The sequence below is a fragment of the Vanacampus margaritifer genome, chromosome 12, assembly GCF_051991255.1.
Source record: "Vanacampus margaritifer isolate UIUO_Vmar chromosome 12, RoL_Vmar_1.0, whole genome shotgun sequence".
Lineage (NCBI taxonomy): Eukaryota > Metazoa > Chordata > Actinopteri > Syngnathiformes > Syngnathidae > Vanacampus > Vanacampus margaritifer.
The window spans coordinates 10,509,177-10,521,170 of NC_135443.1; the positions used below are offsets into that span (position 1 = coordinate 10,509,177).

Here is an 11,994-nt window from a genome sequence, read left to right on the forward strand (position 1 = left end):
AAAACAGGACATTTAACTTTTTAAATTGCTCTTATGCAAATTGGTAGGTCTCTGAAATATCTACCCACCCATTAAGTGAGAAATTACACTACCAAGTTATTGTCTGTTAATTTGTTTTTTTATTTATGAAACTGTGTCTGCCGTTCAGAATTTAGCAAAATTGCGACACAGACGGCAAGAAAGGTCAGACCACAGTAGATGTGAGAATAAGTCACATATTTGCAAGTCTCAAGTCATAACCTTCAAGTTTAGAGTAAGTCCCTTACTATTAAGTAAGTTGCTGTAGAAAAAAGGTGCCAGCAAATTTCAAGCAAGTCACGTCATACAATCTTGCTTAGTCACAACTTACAAAGGAGTGAGAAAATGTTATTTGACTGATCATAACAAAAACATTTATAGCTAAAACATAAAAAATTAACACACAAAAAGTGCATTTGTGTCTCCAAAAATTAAACAGACAACAACTTAAGTATAGGAAATAAATGTATAAAATGTATTATTAATATTACTATTTAGAAGAATACATTTTTTGTGAACGTTTGCATTAGTGTTGAAAGCTAACACTTACTAGCACCTACTGTGATGATACAGTAAATATTGAAATATGTTTCCATTCTGTGTTCCCTTTTGTAGGTTGTTGCTTTATGAAGTTCAGTCCATTTACTTGTGTTAGAGAAGCCCCTCTACGTCTATGCTAAAATTGCTATCTCCATTTTTAATGCCACAGTTGCCAGATATCAGTCTCTATAATGTGTACCACTTTGTCTTCTCAAGTAAAGGCATAATTGACTTGAAGTTCATCTTTGACCAGCTATTGATGAGCTAAACTGTCAAGCTAACCTAGCTAGCTTACCTTAGTCAGACAGATCAACGTTGATCTCGCCAGATTGGTGGCACACATGATATATATATATATATATATATATATATATATATATTAAACACTAGATTTGAAGTAAAGTAAGTCTAGTCAAAGTCATAATTGACTTGAAGTTCATCTTTGACCAGCTATTGATGAGCTAAACTGTCTAGCTAACTTAGCTAGCTTACTTTAGTCAGACAGATCAACGTTGATCTCGCCAGATTGGTGGCACACATGATACATATATATATATATATATATATATATATATATATATATATATATATATATTAAACACTAGATTTGAAGTAAAGTAAGTCTAGTCAAAGTCATGTGACTCGCCACTGAACTGCACTTGGAAAACACTATATCAAAGCTAAAAGGTAAAACATTACTACATTGAGTTTTGTTTGATGAGTTTTGTTTGATGCACTGATTATTGTTGTGCTAGTGTCTGATAAGTGACACATACTTGATTGTATCCATTTGGTGATGTTTTCACTGTCATAGAAGAAGGCCTGAGGGTTATTTGTGTTTGGCGATATGTCCGCTGCATTTGCCCGCATTTCAAATGACAAGTGTAATTTGCTGGCTTTGTGACATTGTGCTGCCTCCATTAGTGAAATACAATATGGGCTGTCTTTACGGAGGACCACATCTACTTTGTAGTTCTCATTAGCTGTTCCTCTCGTCATCATGATAACCAAAGCAGTACTCAGCACTGGGTCCACAGTAGACAGGACAAGAAAAGAAATGACTAGTTTACTTGAAACAGCACTGCCCCCTTGAATCAAGCAATTTCAGGAAAGGAAAAAAAAAAAAGCATAAAAAATTGTGTTGTAATTCTTGAATTTAGGGTTGTGACGAAAGCATATTACAAAATATTAGTGTCTCTTTTAACACCTGCAATGCAAGTGGGTCGACCCCATGACTGACAGGTGATCAGCCCACAGGGTTTGGGACCCAGCTTCATAATGAAGAACTAAGTTTAGATAATTGTTAAATATGAACTCCATTTTATCTGGAGTGAATCCTATTAAATGAAAACTAATCAGCAAGAGTTCTTCCACAGATTCTAGAGTTCAGTTGGTTTGAGTCCTAACCTTCATACTGAAAGCTTGAGACAAATACAGTTGTGTTTGGCAAAATTTGGTCTCTCTCCCATGTAACTGCATGATCCATTATTCTTTCATCAACTTCTTACCACTATGGCATTGCCTGACTATATTATTCGAACAGGAATCCCGTTGACATTGAGTTGTCACATGCTATGAGTTTTCTGCTTCCTTGTAGCCTACTAACCGCTGAAGCACCATTTCACTTCAAGTTTCCTTGTTGTTATATTCCATGCTAGCCTTCAACTAAATGTGGATGAAATATTAAAGGGGTGGTTCAGTGAGTGTGATAAAAGTTAAATAAGCCATTAAAAATCCGCTAACTTTTCTATGAATCTGACCTACATTTGACTGGTTAAAGTTTCTATTAAGAGGTTCTCATCATTAAAATGCTGCCATGAAATCAGATGGGACTAGTGAAGAAAACAATATTTATTCCAAAATCTGAAGTGATTTGGGAAGGATGTTCTCCTAAATGTAAGATAATCCCAGCGTACTGGTTAGTTGTCATCAAAAACATTGCAAAACAAATACCGTACATTGATTATAGCCTGAGAACAAAGTTTAGATGGATTCCAGATTCTGGCATTAAGACATGCTAACATTGCAACTACTCTGATCAAGTTGTCAGTGCTGTTATACATGGTGTGTCATAAAAGTTCCAGGACTGCTGTCACACAAGACATATTTCAAATCCCAACTACTCTTTGAAGTCAATCCCCTGGAGTCTTAACGCACTTTCCCAGCATTCTCTGTCACGCTGTCTTGCACTCCTGGAGTGATTCTTCTGAGATCTTCTGCAGCTCAGTCTTCATGGCCATCTTGTCGTCTTCCACGTTTTCAAAACTGATGACTTCTTTGAACATGGGAAAGAGGACAACAACAAAGAAATTCACACAGAGTCAGGTCGGGTGAATAGTGGGGTTGCTGCAGCACTGCGATGTTTTTCTCAGGTAGTAAGTGTTGTGAGCATGTGTGTTGTCATGGTGAAGCAGCCATTAATTCTCTTCTACTGACAAACAAATACCACAGGATCTCTTTGTAGAAGTGCTGGATGATAGTATGGCCCACACTGAAGGACTTTGTAGTTTGGGTTTGAAATATATCTTTTGGGACGCCAGTCCAGGAACTTTACTTTTCTGGCAAATATTGAAATTTATTTTGATTCCAGAACTGAAAGGACAGGATTACTTTTTTTTTTTTTTTGCCCCAACAGCTGTTTTTGTGTTTGTTTGTTTGTTAATTATGCCTGATTGTTCAGAAATGTTGGTTGATTGTGATTAATGCAGAATTGTTGTCTTTCTGTCTGTCTTTTGTTTTTGTTTAGTTTTTTTCCCCCGGGCAGAACCAATATCAAATAATTTGGAGGATCAGCTGCCTAAATGATATAACACACACACATGGGGAAGATTTCACCGATATAAATGTCCTGAAATAATTTTGTTGTTGTTCTTGCCCACTGCAAGAAAAAAAAAGTATGTAGGGGTTTTAACCCTAGCATAGCACTGGAAGCATGTGGTTGTTCCTATGCTACCACATTCATAGATCATTTAAAATGTTCCAAATGGCTAGATGGTAATATTTTTTTATTCGAAAGTGGACTATTTTATTCAAGCCAGAGTATCTCAAATAATGTAAAGAGAAAATGTTTTAATCAATATGTATCATTATTTATAAATATTTTTCAACAGTGTTGCATATTCTTGCTAACAAACTAACCAATAAGTCAACCAACAAATAAACACTTCTCTCACACTTAGTACTTGCTACAATCAAACAAAATCAAGGCTAATGTTCCTACTCTAATGGCATACAACAGAATTGTATTTTTTACCCAAATTCAACAGAATATACAATCTTGTGCATTGATTCATTCAGTTATTCAATTAAATATTTTGTTGTTCTGTAACAACAAGTCAATATTTCCTAAATGGGCTTTAAACAGTTATATATAAGTGAGAGGAGTTGCTCATTTCTTCTATTTTTTCACTGCTACTACACTACTAATATCATATGATAGATTTTTGCATTTCTGTATAATGTCATCTCAGCTGAAATGCAAAATTCACCTGAAAGATTAAAAAAAAACAAAAAAAACTTTGCATCGCTGCAAGAACTGAGTTCTACAATAAGAAAAGCGGTCAAAAAGGTCAGTAAACAAGTCATTAAAAACCTCTAACAGTGTGAGTAGGGAGACTACATTTGCCAGTCTGGTGCTCTTTAGTGGAAAAAAACATTAATTAGATTCCAGTTGGCTGTTTCAAGCTCATCCTTTGTTGACTTTGTGATCAATGTGCTGCTCAGTGAGGCAGTCATTGCCTTCAATATTTAATATTTGTTCTAGGTTTCCAGCTAAGATTGGTTTCAACTTCTCAGATCGAGTCATCTCAATAGTAAAATTGCAGCGTTTGGCAGACTAGAGATAATTTTCTGTCTTTCATTAAAGCTATACTGTAAATCACACTAGTTTGCTGGTTTCTCATTATTATGATAGAGACCACCGACCAAAAGAAACAATTTTTGTTGTTGTTTGTCTTTTTTTCTTTTTTACTACATTGCAATGTCGATTTGAATCCAATCAATTGTTCAGCCCTAGGCTGTACTCATTTGTTACGCACTGTATAATAGGATTGTTAAATATAAATCAGTGGCTTAAGCTGTAGTAATAATAATAATAATAACATGGGCCCTTAGCTTCCATGAAATCAGTAAAAATAAACTTTCAAAACTTCAACCCAACTGAAGTTCGGATTTTGTTTGATGATCTTGCAAATGCACTGCCAGATGGCCAACATACGTAAGAAGGTAGAAACCAGAAAATGATATTCATGTTACCTTCAATATTTGGACTGCTCTAAAAATACCCACAAGCCCACATATTTCTCTTTTCTTGCCACTAATGATGCTTAGAAGTGTGCATACTCCAACACACTGATTGACACACTGGCCGTCTTCTGCTCTCCATAACATGCTTAAGGACACATCCAATTAGGGCCCCGGACTCATGTAAACTGGCTTTGGTCCCTGCCAGGGCCTATAAGAAAGCATGTGATTGATCATCTCAGGTTGCTACGGAGCAATCTGATTGTGTAAGAAAGGCTTTGGTCTTTTAATATTTTCCTGTCACGCTCAGTCCCCCTCTCCACTTTAAAATTGATTGTGATGAACTGTCAAAGCCTTTTGACAAAGTTGGATCAATTCTCCCATTCAAATGTGATTTATGAATATTCAAACGAGAAAGAGAGTGCAGGTATGCATTACAGTGCATCCTTTTCACAAGATAGTTGCCAACGTGACTATCATTTATATTCTAATTTGTTATTCCGGCTGCACCCTTGATGTCCTCTAGCGTAACTGATAAGGAGCTGCTCAGTATCCAAATGTAAAACTGCACCAAAATGCTATCAACAACCTTGCACTTATTCAACCTTTTACTCTGTTGTGCTCGATAGTCTCTTTAGTGAAGGACACAGAACGTTAAGGTCTGGAAGGAAAGCATTCAAAGAGACACTCTTGGCATGACATTGATATTTATGAGAGCTGCTCCTCCTTCACTTTTCTACTTTGAATTTCATGTGTTCAAGTCACTAACTTTTATTCCTGACAAATGTACAGAATGTACAAGCAAATGTTCAGACAGGTCAAGACAGTAATTGTAGCAATTTTCCATCTTTTACCATTTCAGGTCGGGTTTGTGCTGCACTACTCGTCTTTAGCGACCATGCTGTGGCTTGGGGTGACAGCCAGGAACATTTATAAGCAGGTGACTAAGAAGCCTCTGCAGAGCCAAGATGGTGACCCACCGAGGCCGCCTAAACAGCCACTGTTGAGGTACATTGATTTCTGTGCGGTTCTCTCGAACCTTGACTGCTTGGTGTTGGTGCATGTGTGTGTGTGTGTCGGTCTTGCATTTTCTCCACTGCAATGAATTATAGCTGTGCCTCCCAGTTTGAATGTCTCTCAGGTTGGGCAAAGGGGAAAGGGTTCTAAATCTGGAGGAAAGCTACACTTGTAAATTCACAAACAAACAAATAAACAAAAGAGGTTGAATCATGTGTGTCATCATGCAAGACCACAACAAATCAATTGGGACCTCAATACATTTTGCAACACTGAGGGTGCATCTATACCTGAGCTATCTCAACTGCAGCCTGCCGTCCATTTATTAGCAGACTACGGCAGATACAAACCTGTTATGTGGAAAACACTACTTCACTTTTATATTTTCATGCAGGATCGTGAGTGATCGGCGGTAACAATGAATACACAGAAACTGATATACTGTGCTAGGACAAATGTGCCTTTTATTCCCCGCAAACAGCAATCAACACACTTCAACGCTAAGCAGCATAATATGGTCATCATCAGCGCTTACCTTGACACTAGACCGGAGAGCCGACGGTCCGGGTAGAACGAGCGGCAAAACAGCTGGGCGATCGTACGTATTCCACACCTGACTCTACCCACACCGCGTGCCGCTCCGTTTTTTATTCGTTAACAAAAAGTTGTGAGCGTGAGAAACCGGGCTGGCCAAGCCCTCTCCCAGGCACCCTCGAAAACATGTTTCCGAAGCAGGGAGGACTGTAGTATAAACAAGGCATTCACTCCCAGGCACCCTCGAAAACATGTTTCCGAAGCAGGGAGGACTATAATATAAACAAGGAAGAGTTCCCAGGTTGATTCCGTCTTTTATTTACAAATTGTTGGGCACCTGGATTCGTACAACAGTTCAGGACAACAACATATCCTTATATAAGAGGTTACATGTGGACATATCAAACCATGGTTATTTTCCCCTTCAAAACCGACAGAAAACTCCATCAATGACTGAAACTCCAACAACGACTAATATATCAACAATGTGGGCCTTTCTAACAGAGAGGTCCGTTGGTACTTCACCCATTTGGTGATGATTACACCGGCGGATGAAAACCTACTTCCGTAAGTGCTTATGCTGCATTCGAGGAAGGTGGGAAGTCTGACGTATCCCAGTTGGCTTTTCCCAATTCTGACCTGAAAGCATTCGAGGTGAAAGTAAACAACCAAAATGGCGGATAGTGACAATTAGTTTTTTGTTTTGGTCCTCAAAACACATTTTGACCTCAAGCAAACTTGCCTTCTCGCAATTTTGCTTCATTTATGAATTTATCTTATTTCGTTAGTATTCCTTGGACTTCACCGTATAATTTCATGCAGAGAGATAGCGGCATACTGTCACGTATGTTGTGTTATGTGAAGTTACGTCGAATATTAATGAATGAAAAAAGCTATCTAGTTTTGTACTCAAGTAAAGTGTGTTTTACCATTCACGGTATTTGCTTCCATAGTGGTCGCCATTGTAGCGTGACAGTCGGTCGGTGAAGTCGGGATACTTTTTTTTTCCGACTTTTTAAGTGGGCGTTCCCGTACACACTTCCTGTTTTGAAGTCGGAAAAGTCTGACTTTTGTTGATTGTGTGGCTATAACTTCTCATTATCTTTTGTACATATACATTATTGAACACCAACAAAATTAGCCTACGCTAACGGTTAGCAATCGTGATTAGCATTAGTGCGCTAGCGATTACCATATAAAGTAAACAAACACTAACCACCCTTTTGTACACACATACATCATTATAGCTACATTACACTTCTAATAGTGTCTTAAAAGTCACTTCCAGACTAAGTAGAGTCAAACTGCATCTTAGCTACAATGAGCTCAATAACATCCTATCCACCGTGTGCGTCCGTATAGAAACATAGACGGCAGTGCAAACATGTTTCCGGCGGATCTTCGAAGCAGAAAATATAAGTCGACCTATTGTTAACGTAGACTTATCCGACTTTTTTTTCCAGACCTAGCTGCAATTGTTAAGCTGTAATTTTGATTGATATGTGATCCATTATTTTGGCATATTTTGAGTGGCATGACTGTAACTCAATATCTTTGTAGTTTTTATACTTCTACACAGCAGATACCGGACTTCATCATTGGGCACAAATGATTCTGTCGTCTTCATGGTCTTTTTGAATGTTGCACATGCTCTGTGCACCAGTAAAGGCTTTTCTCACATGAGCACAGATCCTATCAAGGCCCACAAAAAGACAGGAGGACATTCACTACCTCTAAACAGCCTTCTTCTAACAAAGCATATCCGCCGATACCTTCATGATTCGGCATATAAATGTGTAACTTTCTGCAGTGGCGACCATCATGCACTGCTTGCGAATGAGATCATTCGTCCGGGGGCAAGCGATTGGATCATGCAGCACTGCATCCATGTTGATCCGTGGTGATTGACTGTAATGGTCCCTGTCAGACATGCTCATGCAATAAGACTTAGCGGCGGGAGACAAATCAATTTCTCTTCCTACCCCCCCATTCTCCAATCACCGGCTCCCCCATGCCCATTATCAAACCTATTTCTTGCTGATCTACCTCCCTGTCCCTTCAATCTTGACAGCATCTGATGGTATATCAAGAAAACAATTGTAGCCAATTTTGTCAGAAATCTGCTTCACCTTATGTTGTTTAATACCTCGCCAAATGTTCAGGTCACTTGTATTTGTTGAATATTATTATTGTCATTATTAACCCTGGAGAACCCAAGAACCCTTTTCTTCTTTGGAAAATTATGAATTATACATTAAATGACTGCTATAAATTCACTGAACACCACAATATATGTTTTTTAAATTTTAACCCTTATTTTTTGAACTAGCTCAGAGTTGCTAATTTATTAAAATATATATATAAAACATACTCCTTGGCATTCTGCAACATGATATGATATAGATTAACAAAAAAACAAACAATTTTAGCCTCTGATGGTTTGCTGAGAAGATGGTTTTGTTTGGATTGATTTCCAGCTCAACAAAACAGCATGTTGCCAGCCATCTTGTCACCACCACCGCACATGTAAGCGCAATATTCATCCACTAGATGGCCCCATGCAGGGGTCAGAAGTGGCACTCTGGACTTTTTAAGTTAAATTTGTAAAAATAATAATAAAGAGGTCTTTGTTATTTGAGTAGCAGAATTTATAGGGGCCAAATTTGACCCCGTGGGTTCTCCAGGGTTTTAATAGCATTGCTATTGTTTTTCAATATTTGTCATGTTTTAGGACATGTTTGACCCAGATTAGATTATTGTTGTCCCACTCAAATATCACTGACCTTTCTCTTGTGTTGAAAGGTTTTGTTGTTGTTGTTTTTCATTTGGGTGTGCAATCATTTTGCACATATTAAAACAACATGTAAGACATGTGCTGCAGCGAGCTTGAGGTTAAAGAAGTCAGGCGCTTTAACATTTTACCGCTTATTCTCATTTACACGTATCTTGCTGACAGGAGGGTAAATGGCTTTCTGTTGGTGGGGGATGGAAGCTCCTAAGGGAACTGTTCTACTCAGAAGCAGTGACAGGCTGGTAATGCCAGCCACTACCATCTCCAACCACATTCCCTATTTCCCTCCTCACAATCACCCAACCCCCTCCATGCCTCCCCCAATCAAAGTACCAACGACCCAGACAAGCACCTTGATTATAATTGAATTTTCGCGACGCCTGCTGTGTGACGAGGGACATATTGTGAAAGGGAGGAGAATGGAGGAAGATGGAGTGCTGTAAAGGTTACACCAGTGACAAAGGTGGAGATTGAACAGGATGGGAGAGGAAATAGCATAGTGTTATGGAGGAAAGTGGACGACGGGGCAAAGGGAAAGCACAAGGACACAGTGGGGAGGGAGCTGCTGGGGATTAGCTTAGTTTCTGCACACAATTTTAAGCCCTTGATATTTACTTCTTTTTTTTTCTGGAGAGCTCAGTATTATTCATTCGGTAATTTTACCGATTTGACATGTCATCGGCATTGCGCTCTTTTTTTTTTTCTTTTTTTTTTTTGTATGTGGGTGAGTATGTGTGCGTGCGTGCGTGTGAGTGTATTCATTAGTTCACCTAAAACCTATTAAAAAATCCCAAACCATTCACCTAAACCGAACACTTCCAGCCAGAGCCGTGAGGCCGTCAGGAGACCCGAGGAAGGACCAAAGAAAAGAAAGGAAAGTGAAATCCAGCACCGACCAGACACCAGCCCTCGATATTTACTTGCTGTGAAACGAGCATCAATGGCACTGGGGTTTTACAATTAAAATCTTTCCTTATCAGGCGGCAGATGACAGATAACTAAACACATGCTAGCATATTGTGTAGAGAACTTTGCCTGAAGTTAACAGATAGAAACGCGATACCATCTTCGCATTCATGGCCTCAATTTCACCCTGAGAAAGTGTAACATAAATTTCACGGAAAGGTGCAATACTAAAGGGAAGTGAATCAAAACAAAGTGTTGCTTTTCTTATTTCCATAAAATGATAGTAAAATACTATGTTGGTTTGCTTCAACCTAACACCATGCATAGCATTATTAAATGTATCTCAATCTGTAAGGGCTTGGACTTCATAGTCATAGGAAATATTCCAATCCAACTACAGACACAAGTTCGCGAAAAAATTAAATTAAAAAAACGCACACAAAAAAGTAACTAGTTTGTCTTGATATGGTTCTATGATGTGCAACACAATGTATACATCACAGTGGGAGTTGAATTACTCCTAGTGCAACACCAATGAGTACATTTAAAAAACAATAATAATTAGAAATGAACAATATTGCATCCAGGTAAGATTTCATCCACCTGTAAGATCCCCTCCTTGCAGCCGCAAACACAATTTTGACATTTTAAGATGCGCACTGATTTTTCCACTCCAAAAATTCTTACAGGAGTCAAAACGGAATCTAAAAAAAACTCTCAACTAATTAGAATCCAACTTCTGTAGAACAATCGAGTAAAAAAATGTAACATTTTGTACTCTCATTTTTGTTTTTTTTTACAATTACAAGTTCTATGTACAGACAAAGTGGTGGACAAATGAAGCTTCATTAATCACTTGTAATATTTTATGACTCCTCCAGATAGCACTCTTTGTTTAAAAATGCAGTGGAAATTTAATAAATATAATATATAACAAACACACTCTCGTGTATAATAAGCGTCCCACAAAATCACCCATGAAAACATTTTTTTTCTCTCTGTACTGTATAATATAGTCACCCAATTTGCTGGTATCTTATCAGAGTGAATAATATGAAAGAATTATGATTCAAAACATACCAATTAAGTCTAAATGCCTTTAAATCCAGGTTTTAAACCACGCTCTTTAGCCATGCCTATGATTAAGGACTGATTAAGTCTTTTTAAAATCATGGTTTTGAAAGTCTTGTTCTTGCTCTGTACACTCTTCTAGTAATTTTAGTAAGCTATTTTTTTTTAGTTCAGTTTTGTATGAATAATACATATATATAATGAATAATAATTATATTAATGCTATTATACTTAGTAACTGTGTTAAACTGAGTTGACAGGCTTTTTTCTCCCCAGCTCTGACAGGCTCCAGTTCACGGTGGCCCCAAATAGGATAAACTATATATATATATATATATATATATATATATATATATATATATATATATATATATATATATATATATATATATATATACTGTATAATTTTGAAGTTTGCATATAATCACAGCAAAATTGTTTCTATGTGTTAACTTTGATTAATGGTTATAAGTCCAACATTTTCAAATGCATTCATGATTGTATTCATTCAAATAATATAATAATAATAATAATAATACAAAGCCCTTTTTTATCATCTCTTACAGATTTTATTTAGTTAGTGATGGAGTGCCCCTCATCATCTGCGGGGTCACCGCAGCTGTCAACCTTGACAACTACGGCAGCGGGGAGCAAGCACCATAGTAAGTTCACATATCTGAATTTTGAGTTGAATGAAAACTTTGGGCTTGAATAGTTTATAAATGTAAATATGATCAGATCGGTGCATAGTAAGTAGTATACTAGACTTTATACCGATCAAATTGGGTGGATCGGGATTGGACAATAAATCGGTGATCGGCTGTAATCAATTAATGACTTAATTGATCAGGTCCATGAAATAAGATATTACATTT

General features: G+C 37.5%; 1 protein-coding gene across 3 annotated transcripts in view; it reads left to right on the forward strand.

Annotated features, from left to right (window-relative positions):
• The window catches only part of adgra1b (adhesion G protein-coupled receptor A1b), a 148,846-nt gene that overhangs the window by 130,352 nt on the left and 6,500 nt on the right, over positions 1-11,994 (forward strand). For all 3 annotated transcript variants that reach the window (XM_077582707.1, XM_077582708.1, XM_077582709.1), the window contains 2 exons: positions 5,663-5,808; positions 11,686-11,781. In XM_077582707.1, the coding sequence (XP_077438833.1) occupies positions 5,663-5,808; positions 11,686-11,781 (242 nt within the window). The remainder of the gene's footprint in view (positions 1-5,662; positions 5,809-11,685; positions 11,782-11,994) is intronic.